This window comes from Chiloscyllium plagiosum, chromosome 2 (assembly GCF_004010195.1).
Source record: "Chiloscyllium plagiosum isolate BGI_BamShark_2017 chromosome 2, ASM401019v2, whole genome shotgun sequence".
NCBI lineage: Eukaryota > Metazoa > Chordata > Chondrichthyes > Orectolobiformes > Hemiscylliidae > Chiloscyllium > Chiloscyllium plagiosum.
Window position 1 is genome coordinate 92284599 of NC_057711.1, and position 23354 is coordinate 92307952.

Genomic DNA, 23354 nt, shown 5'->3' on the forward strand with positions numbered 1-23354 from the left:
TTTGGTCGCCATACTATTGGAAGGATGTGGAGGCACTGGAACGGGTGCAGAGGATGTTTACCAGGATGTTGCCTGGTATGGTAGAAAGATTGTATGAGGAAAGGCTGAGGCACTTGGGGCTGTTGTCATTGGAGAAAAGAAGGTTTGGGGTGACTTGATAGAGGTGTATAAGATGATTAGGGGTTTAGATAGGGTCGACAGTGAGAATCTTTTTCCTCGTATGGAGTCAGCTATTATGAGGGGGCATAGCTTTAAATTAAGGGGGGGTAGGTATAGGGCAGATGTTAGGGGTAGGTTCTTTACTCAGCGAGTTGTGAGTTCATGGAATGCCCTGCCAGTAGCAGTGGTGGACTCTCCCTCATTATGGGCATTTAATCGGGCATTGGATAGGCATATGGAGGATAGTGGGCTAGTGTCGGCTAGGTGGGCTTGGATCGGCGCAACATCGAGGGCCGAAGGGCCTGTACTGCGCTGTATTCTTCTATGTTCTATGTTCTATAAGTCATAGTCTTGAGAAGTCATCCACAAGTCAAGGGATAGCATTCCTATTGAATGGTATTCCTATTCAACCTGTGTGCAGCACATATCTTCTGCTTGAAACACAATTGATACATCAATAACAAAAAGTAAAAATTTTAAAAACTGCTCCGAATTTAAACAAAAAACAAAAACAATGGAAGATGCTTCATACCTAAATCATCAACTTGTCTGATCACTCTACAGATGCTGCCCTCTACTTTTCTTTCCCAGGAAACCCTGATTTTATTTAATTTGTATAAGCTACCTTTCTGACATCAATGCATTTACACTGCTCCAACCAACTTTGAACTAGTAGCTGCTCATTCAATTTCAACCAGGCAAATTTTCATTCATGCTGTTGGCTCCTAAATTGCTGAAACTGCCCCATTTGGGAGACTTCTGTCAGGATCTCAACACAGTTATGCAGAAAGCTCTTTCCCAAAAATTAGAAACTTGTGCATTCCAAGCCAGGATGAAAGATCCAGCTCTCATTGCTTATTTCAGTTTGAAAAGTTGAGATATGCTGCTCCTCTAACAAGGTTATTCTATCAGAGGGGTCGTAAACTCAGATTCCAAAATGTCTGGCTTTATATACTTGAAGAAGTTTTTAAATTCTTAAACAAACACTTGTACAATGAAAGGGGAGCGGCCAGTTCTCAGAGCTCAGCTTTTTTCTAGTTTGGTTTGGGGTTTGGTTTTTAGCAGTCTGGCTTTTCAGAGCTGCTACTCAGTTTTTTGATACTGCTGGTCAAAGAAACAGCTACATGGAAGAAGGTGCTCCATGCTGAATCTTTCTGCCATCTCTTGCTCTGATATCTCTCCTGTAGAGACCCTGTGTTTGATTTTACCTTTTTAGCCAACGTGCGTTTATGGAGACTGTTGCAGGAATTTGGAACATCATTAAGTTAGGATAGTCTGTTGGGCTTTTGGATAGGTTAGGTTACTCAGTATTCTATTTGCTTTTGTTTGTGTTTCATTTGATACTCTGTAAGTAAATTGTTTTGTTTAAAACTAGAGGGTTTTGACCAACTGCATCACTCCTGGAATATCCACCTACACGTGCTCAAAACAACTAGAAAAGTTAAGGTCTGGGCTACGTTATTGAACTCCTTTGAAGGGAGTCTAACACATAACAGTATTTCAGGATCAAGGAAATCATATAACATTAATACCATTTATGCTTTCGGATTACTGAAGCCTGTGTGCAATTGGATGCAGCTATTATCCAAATAAGCGTCATCATAGAATGACGTAGCATTCAGGTAGCTATTTCGACAATTGTATTCTGTACTGATATTTTGAAGCTATCCAAGTACCCATACACACTAGTTCCTTCCCCATTGCCTGGAGGAGTTACCTTCACCTAACACTACGGACAACTTAGCATGGCCAATTCACCTAATCTGCAAATCTTTGGACTGTGGGAGGAAACCGGTGCACCTGGAGGAAACCCTCGCAGACACGGGGAGAATGTGCAAACTCCACACAGGCTGTAGCCCAGGTGGGAATTGAACCTGGGTCTCTGGCGCTGTGCCACCGTGCCGCCCGTATCTGGTCGGCATGGACAGTTTGGACCGAAGGGTCTATTTCCATGCTGTACATCTCTATGACTCTATGACTAAATGGTTGTTTTGTCTGACATTTGCTTACACCAATGCTTTCTACATGTACTGAGCAATATTAAACCACTGAATGACTTTGCCAAACACTGCTACATCAAGTAAATGGTAATTTACATATTTTCAAACTATGCATCATTAACAGATCCAACATTCTTACCATGCAAAATTCAGTGGAAAAATCTAACTGGATAGCCTGCAGCTCTGCTTTGTATCAAGTATCAAAATGGAATCCAAGAGACATGCATACTTTTCATTTGATATCTCTGCCAAGAATACAGACATTTTTCAGTTTCCTCTGTGGCATTCCAAGATTTAATTACATAAATAAGCTGATTATGATTTATCAAATGGCTGAAATATGACTAAAAGTATACTCAACTCCCAATAAATATGTTGATACAAAAACATTAACTATGTAAAATATTAAAATTAAATCTATAGTCAGTGGGTAGTTTTAGCCACATCATCCAATAAAACTGTGATACTTCACACATTCAAAATTAAGCAGAAAGAAATCTAATTTACTGAATACTGTCAGGAGATGTTTTTTAAACTGACAGAAGATAACAGGAACTCAATGTAGAGACATGGTAAGGCTACGCTGCAAAGGAGCTTATATGGTAGCAAATTTTATTCATGAATTCATGCACAAGATATCAAACCCAAAATTTAATGCACATCCTTACCTGAACTTGAGAAGTAGTCATGATTCGGAGATGCCAGTGTTGGACTGGGGTGTACAAAGTTAAAAATCACACAACACCAGGTTATAGTCCAACAGGTTTAATTGGAAGCACACTAGCTTTCAGAGCGACGCTCCTTCATCAGGTAATTGTCCTAGTGACAATCAGGTGACAATCACCTGATGAAGGAGCGTTGCTCCAAAAGCTAGTGTGCTTTCAATTAAACCTGTTGGACGATAACCTGGTGTTATGTGATTTTTAACTTTGAACTTGAGAAGGTGGTGGTGAGCACCTTCATAGCTGTTCAGTGGCTTTTTCAGGGTGCAGTTAAAAGTCAACCATATTGGTATCAAGGATAGATTGAACAAGGATGGCAAATATCATTTCCTAAAGGAACTGAGAGGGGGGCCATATGTGTTTTTGCAGCAATCCTGTATTTGCACCGTCACCATTGACATTTCACTGTTTATTTGAGATATATTTAATTTCCTAGATTTAAATGCCTCAGCTGCAACAATGATGCAAACTCATATCCCTGGATCCTATTTTCATGTCTCTAAATTACTAGCTGTGTGATAAAAATCACTAAACTTTCTCCCCGAATAGGTCTGGGGTATCATCTAAATTAAGAGCATAAAAATGGCTGATAAAACTTAATTAACAAATTTAAGATCAGAACATTGAAATGGCAGAATCAGAAATTTAGTTTAGCGATATGTGCAACATGCACAAGTAAGATACCTTGTATATGTAAAATTGTAAGGAGGGATTCACATATATGAGTAGAGTCATAGAATCTGACAGCATTCCACCTGGCCCACACTGGTGATCAAACACATATCCTCTCTAATCCCATTATCCAGCATTTGGCCCAGCGCCTTGTATGCTATGGATTTTCAAGTATTCATATAAATCCATCTTAAATGTCATGAGGATTCAATAGTTTTACCATCCTTTCAGGCATTAAGCTCCAGATATCCATCCGCAAGATGACTTTGGTTTCTCTCAAATTCCCTCTGAAATCCTTCCCATAAATCTTTGCCCCCTGGTTTGACAACTCTAATAAGGACGAAAAATCCTATTTACCATATCTATGTCCCTCTTATGTTTTGTATACTTCAATCAGATTGCCAATCAGCCTTCTCTGCTCTAAGAAAATTAACCCAAGCCTACCTGGTCTCTCATCATAGCTCTCTTCACCCCAGGAAACATCCTGCTGAATATCCTTTTTAACCTCTCTATGGAGCAATGATATCCTCCCCACAGTGTGGTGACCAGAACTGCACAAAGTATTCCAACTATGGCCTAACCAATGTCTTACACATTTCAATCACCTCAACCACTTGCCCTGTTCCCTTCATGATCTGTGGACATGCACAAGATCCCTCTAACCTTCTGTACTTCGTAACGTATGATTGTTGATCACATAATCTCTTGTCTTGTTAGTCGTCCCAAAGTGCACCACCCCAAACTTTTCCAGATTAAATTCCATTAGCAACTGTTCAGCCCATCTGACCACTCTGTTTATATCATCCTATACTTGAAGGCTTTCCTCCTTGCTATTTGTCAATCCACCAATTTTTGAGGTATTTGTGAACTTACAGATCAAACCCTAAACATTCATGTCTAGATCACAACATACGTAATAGCAATGGACCCTGCACCAAACAATACAGTTTGCCAATGGATGTAGGCTTCCAGTCACAAAAACAGCTTTCAACCATCATCATCTATTCCTTGCCAAAAAGCCTACTTTGTAGTGTACAGCATGGTGATACAGTGGTTAGCACTGCTGCTTCACAGCACCAGGTTCAATTCCAGGCTTGGGTAACTGCCTTTTTTGGTGCACAACACAGTGGCACAAATGATCTGGAAGAGGGCACTATTGGTATGATCAGCAAGTTTGCAGATGACACGAAGATTGGTGGAGTAAACGAAAGCACAAGGGACTGTCAGAGAATACAGAAGGACATAGATAGACTGGAGAGTTGGGCAGAAAAGAGGCAGATGTATTTCAATCCGGACAAATGTGAGGTGATGCATTTAGGCAAGACTAATTCTACAGCAAATTATACAATGAACGGAAAATCCCTGGGAAAAGTTGATGGGCAGAGAGATCTGAAAATACCCTGAAGGTTGCTGTGCAGGTGGATAGAGTGGTCAAGAAGGCATATACAGTGGAAATTCGATTATCCAAATGAGATGGGCGGGCACTATTTCGTTTGGATAATCGATTATTTGGAAAATAGATTAAATGCCTTGTCTCTGGAGCTCGAAGCTTTAAAGTGTGCTCCCCGTTCAGGAGACTGCAGCAACACACATTGCACAACACCCTGTCCCAACAGCGCCCGCGCCCCACCCCTCCAACCCTGTCCCTGGTCCATACCCATCTCCCGCCCCCAACCCGGCNNNNCCACCCCCCCAGCACCAACCCCCCATCCCCGTCGACTCCGGCCCATCTCCGGGGCATCCGGACTGCACACCAAAGAAAATACTGCTGCTGCTGCAGCTGCCTTTGTGAGGTAAGTCTCCAAATAGCACACAGACACAGCCACAGCCCCACATACAACTTTTTACTGCAAATTTTTGTCAGGTTTCACACTTGCCCTGCACAGGATAATGTTGGAGAGATTATTCCTGGGAAGCTGGGGGGGGTTAGGATACACCCCCTGTAGAACTCCAGAGAAAGTGTGGGGAGAGAGAGAGGGGAGGAGGTCAATCATTTAGACAGGGTGCCCATTTAGGCACTGTAAACAAAAGAAGCAATCACTGCTGAAAACACGTCTTTGATGTAATGTTTTTGTCGGGACCTCAGGATCTTCTTCGGATAATCCGATTTTCAAATAATTGGTATTCGGATAATCGAGGTTCCCTTGTAGCATGCTTGGACGGGGTACTGAGTATAAGAGCTGGCAAGTCACGTTAAAATTGTACAAGACATTGGTTCGGCCGCATTTAGGATACTGTGTACAGTTCTGGTTGCCAAAAGGATGTGGACGCTTTGGAGAGGGTGCAGAGAAGGTCTACGAGGACGTTGCCTGGTATGGAAGGTGCTAGCTATGAAGAGAGATTGAGTAAGTTAGGTTTGTTTTCATTAGAATAAAGGATGGGACCTGATTGAGGTTTACAAAATCATAAAGGGTATAGACAGGATGGATAGAGACAAGCTTTTTCCCAGGATGAAGGATTCAATAACAAGAGGTCACGCTTTCAAGGTGAGAGGTGAAAAGTTTAAGGGGGATACACGCAGCAAGTACTTCACACAGAGGGTGGTGGGCATCTGGAACGCATTGCCAGCAGAGGTGATAGAGGCAGGCACAGCAGATTCATTTAAGATGAGTCTGGACAGATGCATGAGTAGGTGGGGAGCAGAGGGATACAGATGCTTAGGAATTGGGCGACAGGTTTAGACAATAGATTTGGATTGGCTCAGGCTTGGAGGGCCAAACGGCCTGTTGTACATTTTCTTTGTTCTTTTGAAGTCAATTTTCAAAATTGCGCTGGATCCTGTGGACTTATACAGTCCTGACCAGTACCTCACATCGGAACTTGGCAAAAGCCTTACTAAAGTCTATGCGGACTGCCTCAATTGTGCTATTTTCATTTACCCACTTTGTGAGTTCCTTAAAAAAACTCAATCAAGATGTAAAAATGACAAAAAAGAAGTCAGAGAACTGCCAATGCTGAAAATCTGAAAACAAAAATAGCAATTTCTGGAGAAACTCACCAAGTCTGGTCTTGTCTTCAGAACATTTCTCTCTCGTTCGGGCTCTATTGTAATGCACTGGACTCAAAATATTAACGTTGTTTTCTCTCCATGGATGCTGCCGCACTTGCTGTGTTTCTCCATCACCCTGTTTTTTATTCCAGATTTCCAGCATCTGCAGTTCTGTATGTTTATTCCACAAACCAAGCTTCCCACAAATAGCAAGTGAAATTAGTGACCAGTTGATCTGTTTTTGGTGGTGCTCATTGAGCAAAGCCAAGCACAACATATATAAGGTAAATGTTATGCTTATGGAGCATGCTGCTTGAAAGATGGGTGATGAAAGCCAACTGTGGCCCAGTGGTTAGCACTGCTGCCTCACAGCACAAGGGACCCGGGTTCGATTCCAGCCTCAGGTGACTGTCTGTGTGAAGTTTGCACATTCACCCAGTATCTGCATGGGTTTCCTTCCACAATCCAAAGATGTGCAGTTTAGGTGAATTGGTCATGTTAAATAGCCCGTAGAATTTGATGATTTGTTAGGGGGAGTGGGTCTGGGTGGGTTACTCTTCGGAAGACCGGTGTGGACTAGTTGGGCTGAAGGGCCTGTTTCCACACTGTAGGGAAGCTAATCATAAAACCTCTTTTGAAAAATAACTTAATTTTGAAGCATTATTTCTCACAAAAGCCAGAAAAAAGGAATTAGAAATCAATTTTAAAAATTAACTTACAAATTAAAAATTAATGTGATCCTTAAGTTAGGTCCTATTTTCCAAGAGGAGATTTTTTTGCAAAAGAAATTAAAAGGGGAATGCATAAAGTACAAGAGAGTTTAGATCCAGATGCCTTAGCAGACAAAGACATTGAGATCACAGATCTTGCCTCAAAAGGATGCCCCAGCAGAAGGAGAAAAGTTAAACTAAATTAACTTTAGCTTTTGTTTTGTCGAAAACTGCCAAACCTTTTTTAAGGAGTATCATTAGTTAAAAATATTGCACATAGCTTATGCATTCAAACTATAGATAAATCACACAGACCCAGAGACAAATTATTTCAAAACTCATAAGGCAGAGCTCATCTTATGTGATCAAGACTAGTTAACAAAGCAAGGCAAAATCATATGACTTAATACAAATCAGAAAATTGACAATACCAGCATTTGAGCAAAAGTTTTTTACAGTTAATATAGATATTTCAGTGCCCTCAGCAATCAGCAGTTGGGTAGATATCCATCTTTATCACAATACTTCTGCATTATCTAGATATTAAATATTAACCAAGAATAAAACAAAACTTTCTAGCAAGTATGAATATGTAAGATAGAGAATGTGGGGAAATAAATAGCAACATCTTGAAAAATGTCTATATTTTAGAGGTGGTGGTGCTGGACATCTTAAAATTCTTAAAGGTGGATATATCCCTGGGGCCTGATTAGGTGTACTCTAGAACTCTGTGGGAAGCTAGGGAAGTGATTGCTGAGCCCCTTGCTGAGATATTTATCAACAGCCACAGGTAAAGTGCCAGAAGACTGGAGGTTTTCTAATATGGCTTTTCTAAGGTGGTAAGGAAATGTCAAAGAACTATAGATCGGTGAGCGGTGGGCAAATTGTCGGATAGAATATTGAGGGATAGGATTTACATGTATTTTGAAAGGCAAAGACTGATTAGGGATAATCAACATAGCTTCGTCCATGGGAAATTGTGTCTCACTAACATGATTGAGTTTCTTTGAAAAGTAATGAAGAGGATTGATGAGGAGAGAGCAGTGGACATGATGTATATGGACTTCAGTCAGGCATTCGACGAACTTTCTTATGGTAGACTGGTTAGCAAGGTCAGATCACGTGGAATGCAGGGAGAACCAGCCATTTGGATACAGATCTGGCTTGAAGGTAGAGGGCAGATGGTGGTGGTGGAGTGTTGCTTTTCAAATTGAAGGCCTGTGATCAACAGCGTAGCACAAGGATTGGAGCTGGGTCCACTGCTTTTCATCATTTATGCATGTGACTTGGAAGTGAACAGAGGAGGAACAGTTAGTAAGTCTGCAGATTGGAAGTTAGTGGACAGCGAAAAAGGTTACCGGAGGGTACAAGATCTTGATCAGGTGGGCCATTGGGCCAAAGAGTGGCAGGTGGAATTTAATTTGAATGTGACATGCTACATTTTGGAAGGGCAAATCCAGGCAGGACTAAAACACTTAATGGTAAGGTCCTGGGGAGTGTTGCTGAACAATGAGACTTTGGAGTGGAGTTTCATATTTCCTTGAAAGTGGACTCCCCAGAGGACAGGACAGTGAAGCTGATGTTTGGTACGCTAACTTTTATTGGTCAGTGCATTGAGTATAGGAGTTGGGAATGTTATGGCTGTACAGGACTTTGGTATGGCCACTTTTAGAATACTGCATGCAATTCTGGTCTCCCTGCTATAGAAAGGACGTTGTGAAACTTGAAAGGGTTCAGAAAAGGTTTACAAGGTTTTTGCCAGGATTGGAGTGTTTGAGCTACAGGGAAAGGCTGAATAGGCTGGGGCTATTTTCCTTGGAATGCCAGAAGCTGAGAGGTGACCTTATAGTGGTTTATAAAATCATGAGGAGTCTGGATAAGGTGAACAGCCAAGGTCTTTTCCAGAGAGTAGGGGAGCTGAGAGGGAAAATATTTAAAAAGGATCTAAGGGTCAACTTTTTCCACACTGAGTGTGGTGAATGTATGGAATGAGTTGCCAGAGGAAGTGCGGGAGGCTGCTAGGCATTTAAAGGGCATCTGGATGGGTACATGAATAGGAATATGGGCCAAATGCTGGCAAATCAGACTAGATTTATTTAGGATATCTGGTTGACATGGACGAGTTGGACCGAAGGGTCTGTTTCCACTATGATTCTACAGTTACTCCAGCAAGATTCCAACTAATTTACATTATGCCATGAAGCATATCAATTAATGATACAGTGGTTAGTGACATTTTCTATGATCAGTGGAAAATGGGTTGAGTATATTTCTGATTAAGGGCTTACGCCCGAAATGTCGATTCTTCTGCTCCTCGGATGCTGCCTGACCTGCTGTGCTTTTCCAGCACCACACTCTCGATTCTGATCTCCAGCATCTGCAGTCCTCACTTTCTCTTCCTGAGTATATGCCTGTACAGTATATATGTATACACACCACATCATCCTTCACAAAAATTTCAATTGATAAATAATATCTTATTGGATCATTTCTATTTGTCCTCAAACAAATCATTAGGATAAAGTAGAACATTGTTTGTTGTTTGTGTAAATTTTCAGACAATTCAGAGAGATTACTATGCATACACTGGATGTACACATTGCCCTGAACCTTATCAAAAAAGATACTCATGTTTGCATGCAGAATGGTGATTAAATTGCATTTAATTTTGATGACTCAGTGTTGATATGAAGGTTTTGCATTTATTTCCATTTTTAATGCAAACAATCTGTTCCACCAAAGCTTAATATTGTAAAAACTTGTTGTATTTGCATTCTGATATGTTGAGACCGAAATTAGATGATTACTTACAATGTGGAAACAGGCCCTTCGGCCCAACGAGTCCACACCCGCCCAGACCCATTCCCCTTTCACCTAACACTACGGGCAATTTAACATGGCCAATTCACCTGGCCTGCATATCTTTGGATTGGGGGAGGAAACCAGAGCACCCGCAGAAAACCCACTCAGACAGGGGAGAATGTGCAAACTCTCCACAGACAATTGCCCGAAGTGGGAATCTAACCTGGGTCCCTGGCGCTGTGAGGCAGCAGTGCTAACCGCTGAGTCACATAGAGACAAGAGACATTTCTGCACCCAAAGAGTGGTGAGCCTATGGAATTCATTACTACAGAAAATAGTTGATGTTAAAACATTGAATATATTCAAAAGGCAATTAGATATAGCATTTGGGGTGAATGGGATCAAAGGTTATGGGAGAAAGGAGGATTAAGCTATTGAGTTAGATGATCAACAATTATTGTGATGAATGGGGGAACAGGCTCTAAGAGCTGAATGGCCTCCTCCTGCTCCTTTCTTCTGTGTTTCTATATTTCATTTACTCAACTGCAAGACATAGATGAAAGACAGCTGACTATTCAATTCACCACGCTCAACTACTGTCATCAACTTTCAATTAGTCAAGATTTTATATCTGAACATATGGCTATGATAAGCTGCATCATATACAAATAGCAATACTGTTATGTTTCTTCACAGTCTATTCAATTAAGGTAATCACTTCAATCAATTCTACCTAACAGGGGTCTTCAATCTTCATATAGTACAACCCTTATACTTTCTGCTATCTTGAATTACTCATAAGTTTAAAAAGGTCATAAGTATCAATATATAAAGTGTACAGCAAAGCACAATTACAGAAACAAAATTACACTGGAGAAGATGGCATTACATCAGATCTTTATCCCCATATTAAGTAAATACTGACAAATATAAAAGAAAGAGGGTTTTAAAAATCTACTTGCAGCAGCAATAATGAGCTACTTAGACAAAGGAGAGCCAGTGGACATGATTTATTTGGATTTCCAGGAAGTCTTTGACAAGGTGCTTCACAGGAGGCTGCAAAATAACATAAGAGCCCATGGTACTAGAAGCAAGGTATTGGCATTGGCTGACTTGTAGAAGGCAGAGCATAGGGATAAAGGGGTATTTTTCAGAATAGCAGCAGTGGCTAGTGGAGTTCCACGGGGGTTTGTGCTGGGACCACTACTATTCACATTATACATTAACAATCTAGACAAAAGAACTGAGGGCATTGTTGCATGCTTGCAGATGACACAAAGATAGTGGGAGGGACAGAAAGTGTTGAGGAAATGGGGAGGCTGTAGAAGGCTTACATATACGAGATGAGTGGGCAAAGAAGTGGCAGATGGAAAAAAAATGTGGCAAAGTGTGTGATCATGCATTTTAGTAGGAAGAATAGTGGCATAAATGGAGAAATGCTTTGGAACACTGAGGCACAAAGCAACTTAGGAACCTAGTTCAGGATTCTCTTAAAGTTAACATGCAGGTTCAGATCACAGTTAAGAAGGCAAATGCAATGTTGACACTCATTAGGGCTAGAAAACAAGTGCAGAGATGTGCTTCTGAGGCTATATATCACTATTAGAGTCATAGAGATGTACAGCATGGAAACAGACCCTTCAGTCCAACCTGTCCATGCCGACCAGATATCCCAACCCAATCTAGTCCCACCTGCAAGCACCTGGCCCATATTGCTCCAAACCCTTCCTAGCAATTGTCTAGCTAACATATTGTCTAGCTATCACCCATTGTTAACAGCTAACCTGAGAATGCAACTTTTAAAAAAAAGGTTTTGTGATTTACACATGAAAGAAGTGAAACTATCATGGTATCCAAACAAATGAAAGGCTCAACAGACAATCAATTTTTCAATGTATAGTTTCAGTTACATCACACTGTAAGTTTTTGCTATAAATTCTGTGTGTTAGGATTGAGCTCTCCACTATCACCTGATGAAGGAACGATGCTCCGAAAGCTAGTGTGCTTCCAATTAAACCTGTTGGACTATAACCTGGGTGTTGTGTGATTTTTAACTTTGCCTATTTACCCTATCCATGCCCCTCATAATTTTATAAACCTCCATAAGGTCACCCCTCAGCCTCCGACGCTCCAGGGAAAACAGCCCCAGCCTGTTCAGCCTCTCCCTATAGCTCAAATTCTCCAACGCTGGCAACATCCTTGTAAATCTTTTCTGAACCCTTTCAAGTTTCACAACATCTTTCCGATAGGAAGGAGACCAGAACTGCACGCAATATTCCAACAGTGGCCTAACCAATGACCTGTACAGCAGCAACATGACGTTCCAATTTCTGTACTCAATACTCTGACCAATAAAACAAAGCATACCAATCATCTTCTTCACTATCCCATCTACCTGCGACTCCACTTTCAACAAGCTATGAACCTGCACTCCAAGGTCTCTCTGTTCAGCAACAGTCCCTAGGACCCTACCATTAAGTGTATAAGTCCTGCTAAGATTTGCTTTTCCAAAAATGCAGCACCTCACATTTATCATGCAGCACCTCACATTTATCTAAATTAAACTCCATCTGCCACTTCTCAGCCAATTGGCCCATCTAGTCAAGATCCTGTTGTAATCTGAGGTAACCCTCTTCACTGTCCACTACACCTCCAATTTTGGTGTCATCTGCAAACTTACAAAATGTACCTCTTATGCTCACATCCAAATCATTTATGTAAATGACAAAAAGTAGAGGACCCAGCAACGATCCTTGTGGAACTCCACTGGTCATAGGCTTCCAGTCTGAAAAACAACCCTTCACCATCACCTTCTACATTTGAGCCAGTTCTGTATCCAAATGGTTAGTTCTCCCTGTGTTTCGTGAGATCTAACCTTGCTAATCAGTCTCCCATGGGGAACCTTGTCGAATGCCTTACTGCAGTCCATATAAATCACATCTACCACTCAGCCCTCATCAATCCTCTTTGTTACTTCCTCAAAAACTCAATCAAGTTTGTAAGACATGATGTCCCATGCACAAAGCCATGTTGACTGTCCCTAATCAGTCCTTGCCTTTCCAAAATACTGTTATTTTATTTTATTGTTAGTGTATAGAATATCTTGAGCAGTTTTGGGCACCGTATCTAAGGGAAGAAGTGCTCATGTTGGAGGGGGTCCAGAAGCAGTTTACAAGAACAATTTTAGAAATGAAGGGCTTGTCATATTGTTAGGTCCCCTTCTTGAGATTCTTACACGCTTACCAACTTCGGTGAACAGCAAGTACAAGCTTTTGGACGATCACTTAATGCTCTTTGTGATTCTTGTAGAGCATGTCAAGCGAGGGTCTCTGAACAAGGGAACCGTCCTCCCTTTATACAGGGTTTTACATCACATTCAGTCATGCACACAAGACACAACCCCCGCCACTCACATGTCACCCAAAAACAATGTAAAGTGATTAGATTATTATCCACTAACAATGTTTGATTAGGTTATTCCTTAAACTGTAGCACTTACAACTATGATTAGATTGTCACATCCTGCCTGCAAAACAGAATAACACACCACAGGAATCCAATTTCTACATGTCAGCAGAACAAATTAAAGCCTTAACATCTCATTCCTTCCTTTTATCAATCCACAATAACCAACTAAATGGGGCTAAAAAAGGCACTACCTGCTTATTCATAAGAATCTGACAAGCAGTATTTAAGCAAGTCATTGACACATAACATACAATGATCATAACAAAAAGAATTACTAGTCCATCCCCAGGATCCTCCCACATGGAAAGAAAGTGTGCACCAGATAAATCTTTAAATCCGCAGTCCTTTGTAACCACTCCACCCACTCCATGTTGAATGGAAATGAGCCAGTTATTCAAAACAAAGTCCAACCTGAAAACAATATCCAGTCTGGCAGGGGTCAGTTCTGTTGTGTCGTGAATAGGGAGTCCAGGCCTCAGGTGATGCAGGGATCAGTGCTGTTCCTGCAAGGTCATAGGGGTCCTGTGCAATGAAGTATGCTCCCAAGGCAGGGTGTATTTTTGTGAAGTTAGGTGCAGTCATCAGTTTGCTTTTGGCCATCTTTGTGTTCGCCTTTGCAACTTCCAACCAGACAGTCTGAGGTCGTTCGAGATCAAATTGAATGCCATTTGATGCACTCTTTGCTGCTTCAGCTCCTGCTCTGCTGTCAAATGTCAACTGGCTGCTTTAAATTAGATTAGATAAGCTTCCCTACAATATGGAAACACGTCCTTTAGCCCAACAAGCCCACATCAACCCTCCGAACAGCTACCCACCCAGACCCATTCCCCTACCCTATACTTATCCAAGTACCACTATGGACAAATTACCTAACCTGAACATCTTTGGATTGTGGGGGGAATCCCACACAGACACAGGAAGAATGTGCAAACTCCACACAACCAGTCGCCCGAGGCAGGGATCAAACCCGGGTCCCTGTGAGGCAGAAGTGCTAACCACGGAGCCACCATGCTGCTCTAGCTAACATTTTGATGCTAGCTTTATCAGTGAACCTTCATATCTCTTAAATAAGAAGGTAAAGCTCACATGGTTTAATATCCACAGGAAGACCACTGACAAAAAGCGTAAGGACCTCTTCACCATTGTTAGCTTCATCACCTTTTGTGCTTATGATTGGGGAGCTGATTGAATCCATTGTGTCCCCCGACTCCGGGCAGGTGATCTTGGTGCTGGGAGAGCAGGAGGGGTCGCCAGAATGGCCGCAATACATTCCGGGGTCAATTGTCTACCCGAAGTGCTGAGTAAGTTCCCAGGAATGTAACTTGGCGCTAATGAACAGTGGGTAATATTTCCAGGGGACTGGGTAAGTAGAGTGGGACTTGGATCAAGTTGTGGAGGCATGGGCAGTGGTCCAAAGGTGTGCTTTCCCTGTGAATGGATAAACTTTAGAGACTGTTAGCTGCTGAAAGTACCTTTGCATTTTCTCTCCCATAACAATTAATCTACGCGGATAGGTGGGTCTGTGTCGGCATCCCAGGGGGTCCTACTGGTTCAGCCATAAATTATTATCTGCTGCTGATAATCCAGTGATCGAGTGTGGGGTGATCCTCATGTGATACAGGGCTAAAGGCAAGACTTTCAATCAGTCGAGGCCTGTTTCATTCATCAACTTAGTTAGTTTGATTTTAAGAATCCCATTTGCCCTTTCTATTATTTCTGCCGCCTGAGGGTGGTAAACACAATGGAATTGCTACCAGATATGCAGAACATCACATAGTTCTTTGTTGATTTTCCCTACAAAGTGGGGGCCATTGTCTGAATTAAGCTGCCGAGGCACTCCAAACCTCAGAACAATTTCTGTCAGGAGGAATTTTAACACCATTGGTCGGAAAGGCTTCAATCCATCTGCTAAATACATCAATAAGAACAAGATAATACTTATGGTAATGTACATGCAGCAACTCAATGAAATCCAGGTGAATATACTCAAAAGAGCCACCTGGCAAGAGTGTTTTCCCTGTTACGCACCGCACTCCTTAGCTGGCATGTTAGACATGATCTGACATGCTTTTGGACTGCCTCTGCCAGTCAGGGGTGCCACCAGGTACGTAACATGATATTACACATTCTCTCCTTGCCAAGGTGGGTATCAGTATGAAGACAGTCAATAAGCATTGATAACAAAGCATTAGGTATACATATTTGGCCAACTGGAGTGATCCAGAGGCGTTTTGATGCAGAGTGCAAACACACATGCATCTTCCATATTTGTTTTTCTGGGTCAGGGGCACCTGCCTGTAAATGCTGCAAAGTGACAATGCCTGGTATGCCTGTTGTTTTTGAGGCAGGTGATCGATTTAGCGCTTGCCGGTTCACAGAGGATACAAAAGAATTGCAGTCTGTTGCCGCATCTTTGGCAGCTCAATTAGCTCTAGCATTGCCATCGCTGATGTCTGTATTGCCCATTACTTGGGCAACACATTTGATTATGGTCAATTGCTTGGGGGGGGAGGATGGCTTTAAGGAGATTTTGAACATATAGTGAGTTCTGAATAGGTATCCCTGAGGAGGTCAGAAAACCGCTGGGTAACCATGGCTGGTCATCAGTACCATTATTTTTGAAACATTGTTGGCAGACTAGACATATCACGAAGTACTTCCATTTTATTCCCACTCGATAGTCTGGCTTAGAATTGCAACCCTGATTCTTTATTTTGCCTCTCCTTTCTCAATTTGTCCTGTTTTTCTCTACTCTTATCATAATCCCATTTTTTTTAAGTCACAACTTCCTAACTTACAAGTTCAGTGTTCTCAGTCTCCACACCCACTTCAAGGTCCTGACCTTCGCATGGGGATTTCCCCTCTTAACAACCAATCTAAAGCAAGGTGATTGAGACAGACACAGTAGTTACCCTTTATCTTATGTACTATGTTCCAGGGCCTCAAATCCCGCTGTTTGAGGACTCTAATCTCCAAATTCCAGGGGGACTCTAACCTCCCTGGGACAAACTCATCGGTGTATAAGTGCGTAGGCTATCTCAGAGATTTCACCACTACGGAGTCCTAGGTGACAAGAGGTCGACTGAGTGATAGATTAATGAGAGAGATCAATGTAAATCTTACCTAGTGGGCCATCTGTCTCACTTTGCCATCATGCAGGTGGTCGCTTACTCAGTCCGCCTAAAAAGTCCATCATTGTTGGAATCCCACTCTCGTCGCTAAATGTTAGGCTCCCTTTTTGAGATTCTAACACACTTTATGCAACTGCAATACGCCAACTTTGGTGAACAGCCATGATTTATTTCAGCAAGAACAAGCTTTTGGAGGATGACTTAATCCTCTTCGCAAAGCTTGTGGAGTGTGTCAAGCGAGGCTCTCTGAACAAGGGAACCGTCCTTCCTTTATATAGGATTTTACATCACAGTCAATCATGCTCGCACGACACAATCCCTGCTCCTCCTCCATTGTCACATGCCACCCAAAAACAATGTAAAGTGATAAGATTATTTCCATAAACAATGTGTGATTAGGTTATCCTTTAAACCAGCATGTGACTAGGTTATTCCTTAAATTGCAGCATTTACAGAGTATGATTAGATTGTCACATCCTGCCTGCAAGACAGAAAAACACACCCTCCGGGATATCCAATTTCTTACATGTCAACAGATCAAATTAACCCTTTAACATCTCAATATGAAGAGTGGTTGATGACTCTATGTCTGTATTCCGTGGAGCTTAGAGAGGTGAGGGGAAAGATCTGACTGAAACTTACAGAATATTGACAGTCCTGGATAATGTGGACTGGAAAAGATGTTGCCATTGTTGGAGACACTAAGACCTAGGATCACAACTTCAGAACTGAGATGAGGAGGTTATTCTGTGGAAATCATTGCTACAGGAGGCTGTGGAGGCCAAGTCATTGACTATATTTAGGACAGAGAAAGACAGGTTCTAGATCAGTAAGGGGAACAAGGATTATGGGAATGGGGTTGAGAAACATATCAGCCATGACTGAATGGCAGCCAGACTCAAAGGGCTGTGTGGCCTATTTCTGCTCCTATATCTTACAGGATTAAGAAGTGAGAAGGTATTGGAGATTTTGACTGGCTTGGAAGTGGACAAATCCCCAGGTCTGGATAAATTGTATCACAGGCCATTGTAGAAGTTGAGGGAGGAAATTACAGTCAATTAGTGTGGAACTGGAAAAGCACAGCCGATCAGGCAGCAGCTGAAGAGCAGGAAATCCAACGTTTTGGACACAAGCTTTTCATTACTAATGTGGGATGGGGAAAGGGTACTGAGGAGAGTGGGGTGGGGTGAAGGCAATAGGTGGATGCAGGTGAGCAGTGGTAGTGTGAGGTTGGAGGAGAGGGTGGAATGGATATGTGGGAAGGAAGATGGATGGATAGGACAGTTCAAGAGGGCAGTGTCAAGTTGGAGGGTTGGATCTGGGATGAAACTGGAGAGAGGGTGGATTAGGAAACTAATGAAGTTGATATTGATGCTGTGTGGTTGAAAGGTCCCAAGGTGAAAGCTGTGGAACTTCAACTAAACTATAACAGCCATGGCTGAAAATGTGTTGCTGGAAAAGCGCAGCAGGTCAGGCAGCATCCAAGGAGCAGGAGAATCGACGTTTCGGGCATAAGCCCTTCTTCAGGAATGAGGAAAGTGTGTCCAGCAGGCTAAGATAAAAGGTAGGGAGGAGGGACTTGGGGGAGGGGCGTTGGAAATGCGATAGGTGGAAGGAGGTCAAAGTGAGGGTGATAGGCCGGAGTGGGGATGGGTGCGGAGAGGTCAGGAAGAAGATTGCAGGTTAGGAAGGTGGTGCTGAGTTCGAGGGATTTGACTGAGACAAGGTGGGGGGAGGGGAAATGAGGAAACTGGAGAAATCTGAGTTCATCCCTTGTGGTTGGAGTGTTCGTAGGCGGAAGATGAGGCGCTCTTCCTCCAGCCGTCGTGTTGCTATGGTCTGGCGATGGAGGAGTCCAACGACCTGCATGTCCTTGGTGGAGTGGGAGGGGGAGTTGAAGTGTTGAGCCACTGGGTGGTTGGGTTGGTTGGTCCGGGTGTCCCAGAAGTGTTCTCTGAAACGTTCCGCAAGTAGGCGGCCTGTCTCCCCAATATAGAGGAGGCCACATCGAGTGCAGCGGATGCAGTAAATGATGTGTGTGGAGGTGCAGGTGAATTTGTGGCGGATATTTTCAGCTCTGATCTCCAGCATCTGCAGTCCTCACTTTCTCCTATAACAGCCATGGGCCCATCTTCTCAAAGCTATCCCTTGCCTGAGGCATAGTGACCCACAAGTTAAGCACTCAATCAATTGTTTCTCTCTAATTAGAGAGCAGCCTAGTCATCTGGGACTTTCAAACTTCTACTCTAACAGGCCTTCATTCTCACAGCTCTCACCGAGCAGTTACGACAACAGTCAAGCCTCGAAATCAGATCACAGTAGGGAAATGTTTCAGAAGCACTGATCTTACCCTGAATCCAAAATAGTAAGTGTAAACCTCTAACATATAAACCTATGTTAAATCTTTCACTCATGATAGTCATAAGTGAACAAAAACAAAGTTACAAATTAGATTTTCTTAAGACTGATCTAAGGATCCAAACAATTCACATTCAGTTTTGGAAATTTAGATTTGTACTTTGCAAATACTTACATTATTGGCATGATTACAATAACCATGAAAATATGTATATGTAAATGCTGAAGTCAGTCAACATCGTGACATGCAAATATCTCTCTATTCATTACTGCCAGCTCAAACTCCTGCAACTCCAGCTCACCATTTATTCCTCCCACTTTGGACAACAATCACCAACGTCATAAACAGTGATCACCTACGATCCCCAACAATCCAGTTCTATATTTCAATATGCACTTGTAGGTGCACCAGCCTGGTTACTTTGTATGCAGCAACAATCGCTCTTGCTTTCTCTCATTTACTTTTTATCTATTTGAATACTCATAATCACTTTCTTATTTTTCCTTTTTGTGACTGACACCTAATTCAGAACTTGAGGGAGAAGATCATTATTGGTCACTATTATTCTGGCTTTGCCAAGGCAACAGTGCAGCATGATCACTGGCACGCCTAAATTGTAGGGCCTGTATTTGAATCAAAACTGAGAAATGAAGACATAAATCAAAGTGTTGGGAACCTGTGGAAGCTCAGTATTAACGGCGATGGGTTCAATTCCTACACTGGCTGAAGTTATCATGAATGACTCTCCTTCTCAACTTCTTCCCTTGCCAAAGGGGAGTTTCAGATTAAAACACCACTTTCTCTAATGAGACAGCAGTTGTATGGTCCTGTAAGACTATGGTTATGAACAAGATTCAATTCAAGTCTTGGGTATCTGTACATACTTCAAACATCTGCATTGTTTTCTGCTGGGTGCTCTGGTTTCCTCATACAGTCCAAAGATGTGTAGGTTTGGTAGACTGGTTATGCTAAATTATCCCACAGTGTCCAGGGATGTGCAGACCAGGTGGGTTAGCCATGGTTAATGCGGGTTTATAGGATAGGATAGGGGTGGGTCTGGATGGGATGCTCTTTGGAGGGTCAGTACAGACTTGATGAGACTAATGGCCTCTTTCTACAATTATGGATTCTGTGATTAGATGATCAATAATTTGCTCTTTAGGAGCTGTTGGAGAAGATGTAATGAAATAGAGTTGCACAAGTGTTTTAATGACATAAAAATGTTTGTGTGCCTTGTCAGTTTAAATCACTGCTAAAAGGCATTGCCAGTCAATTAAAAGAAACTAATTCTAATCTGTACAAGACAGGTCTTGAGCAAAAATATTAGCATAATTAAAATAAAACAGAATTTCATCATGAGAATGGTAGAGGACCACGTTTGCCCCTTCTATTACTTACAATCACTATAAATTAAGATCAATCATTTGCCCATTGTTTTGTTCAATGCTGTTTTTATTGCCGAGAAATAATTCAAAATGTTATGACAGTGACAATGCAGTACTAAAAAATTTTAAAAAACAAAAAAAAATTCTCACAGATGCTGCCTGAGTGCTTTCACCATTGTTGCTACAAATTTCCTGCGTCTCCAATCATTTTATCTTTGCTCGTAAAAAGTACACACTTCAGTAAAAGCCTACACAACTACATTTCAGAGATTATTCTCCCCTCTTACGTCTGTCTGCGATCCCGAATGAACACTGGTGAACGCCGGTGGAACTATGCATTTGATCTGTTCTCGCACGTCTTCCTCCCCAACAAATGTACCGTTGACCCTTACCACGTATGATACTCGTACATTTAAAAGGGGCCAATTGAAAGTAAAATCCACCTAAAGTGAACGAATTTAAGAGCTTTTGGTCTTGTTATCCCTCCCCCTCCCCCCAAAGAACCAAATGGCAGAACTCAGCAAACTTGCCTTTGAACAGCAGGAAACGTAAGCATCTGTTGCCTCCCGTTGAGAGGAAAAATGGATTCGAGAGGCCGACAAAGAATTCGCCGGGAAGGCATCCCTCTCAATATGCAATTGATTAATCCACGCAGTTTAATCTGCGGCATGGTGACTGACCTGCCAGAGTCATACGCAGAAGGAATGCGGCATAATTGAACAGTTATCCCATAGGTCAACAAAAGTGAATATGTACAAGTATCCAATACAGTTATTTCACTTTCATATTCTATTTTCCGATGCATAGTGTATCAAATAAAACCTTCAATACCAAAAATTGAGGATTTTTCCCCTTTTCTAAACTTACAGTCATAATCCTCCAGAGTCAAAATCAACGTCTGCCTAGTTAAACAAAATACAGGAAATCGTTCCACCAAAATTAGCCTTAAATGAATGCAATCACCCCATCCCTTGGGTGGTAAAATGCTCTTGCAATCATATTCAAATAAGAAAAAATACCGAAGCCTTTTCTTACAATATAAAACGGAAAGCTGGTGAAAATCTAAGGCACAAACATGGGTCAAATGTTAATGACGAAGTTTAGAAACTTCTAAAAACAATCGCATCGCTTGTTAACGTGAAGCGTGATGCTTCCTGATTCCAAATATGCATTCAGCAAGGCGGACAGGAAATGAGAAGTATTCATGAGTTTCACGTTTTCCAGCATTGTTGTTGTGAACACATAAATTAAGACAGAAGCTACAAAAACCAAAACTAAAGTTGTGTATTTCTCGCCGCAAACACTTTACAAATAAATAGCTTAATACTTATGGAGGTATCACAAACTCTGCATTTTGGGTAGAGGATGTTTGGGGGGGGGGGGGGGGTGTACAGGATTATTGCAGAAAATTCCAAATGCTCCCAGCAACACAACGGACCGAATGGCTTTCTGTGATTCATTGTTACAGTACTCGGTAAATTGGAAGATACAAAACGTTTCATGTTTGAACACCTTTTATTTTCTCCGCTCACATTAATTTTTGCTGTCTGCCCTTCTTGTTTTAAAATCCTTACCTGTTGAAATCTCTCCGATAAGCGGGCAGCACATTAACAAAAACAGCACGAAATTTTTCCCAAAAAGTCTTGACTTTATCCGAGTTATGTACATCACTCCTTGATTAAATGCAGACCGCACCAAGTTTTCTTTTAAAGTACGAATTCGTCGTGTTCATCCAAGGAGACCGAACGGTCCTCCGCTCCCAAGGGAGGCACCACAGAACCACGAGAAGGAACAAAAAAAGGAACCTTATACAAAGCCACTGAATTGTTCTTCAAAATCAAATCTCTAAAAACATAACGTATAGGGATAAAGCTCTAAGTTGCGGGTGACTTCATACAAATCTGGTGATGTTCTTCTGAGGAAAGACTTTGCAACATCCCCTGCAGTAATGAAACCCTAAGATTTGCGATCCTGAAAACTGTCTTCTTCCACTCAAACTTTGTCTGTGTAACGTGTACGTATCGCACGATCCCAGATCCGGGCACGATGCGCGCGCTTCGAGAAATGTTAACAGCGCAACCTGGCGGGGGAAAACGTCGTACCAGAGAACTTCGAAGCGATGCTCGGAACAGCTTCGGCAATAACAACAAAAATCAAGAAATGCAAACCGAGTTTCAAATGGATCCTTCACCAAAGGATTACATCTTTTTGGGAGATAAGATAGGCGAGAATAACCAAAGGATCTGGGAGTACAAACACAAGCAGGCTCGTGCAGCCATAAAACTACAACTTTGCACTGTGGCTTATTTCTAAAAGGAGAATATTAAACAGTAGAGAAGTGGTGCTAAATGTGTATCTAACCTTGAGAGGACCACACCGGCCATACCATCCTGATGGTCATATTTATAAGAACGACATAGAAGCACTGCGAAGACGCAGTAAAAAAAAAAATGCATGGATAACTGCTGTACTTAGAACATTCCTGGAAATACCTCAAGGTAAATTATTTGGGTGCAACTGAGAAATAAGAAAGGGATGATCGATTACCTTATTAGGATTTAACTGTAGACACTCTCTCCCCCCCCCCCCCCATAATCAGCAGGGAATTGAGAAATACGTTTGTAAGGATATATCAGTTATCTGTGAGAGTAAAAGGTTGGTTATGATAGGGGATTATAATTTTCCAAACATACACTGGAACTGCCAATGAGTGTTAAGGACTTTGATGGCGACGAATTTATTAAATGTGTACAGTTAGTTCTCCGAGAACACCATAGTTGTGTTTCACTGAAATCTCACTTAATAGAAAATTGCTTAATAGAATTAACAGAACTTACGGGAAAAGTGGGGGTGGGGCAAACCTGGAAAAAAAATCACACACCATGGCTCAAAAATCACCCAAAAACGTAACACAAGGCAAAGCCTGAATGAAGGTTTAAATGAATGAAATAAAAGTA

At 41.9% G+C, this 23354-nt stretch overlaps 1 protein-coding gene across 5 annotated transcripts in view; it reads right to left on the reverse strand.

Annotated features, from left to right (window-relative positions):
* The window catches only part of ror2 (receptor tyrosine kinase-like orphan receptor 2), a 419702-nt gene extending 397279 nt beyond the window's left edge, over positions 1–22423 (reverse strand). For all 5 annotated transcript variants that reach the window (XM_043714229.1, XM_043714222.1, XM_043714214.1 and 2 more), the window contains exon 1: positions 21972–22423. In XM_043714229.1, coding sequence (XP_043570164.1) covers positions 21972–22065 — 94 coding nt within the window. In that variant the 5' untranslated portion in view covers positions 22066–22423. The remainder of the gene's footprint in view (positions 1–21971) is intronic.
* Positions 22424–23354: the final 931 nt, after the last annotated feature.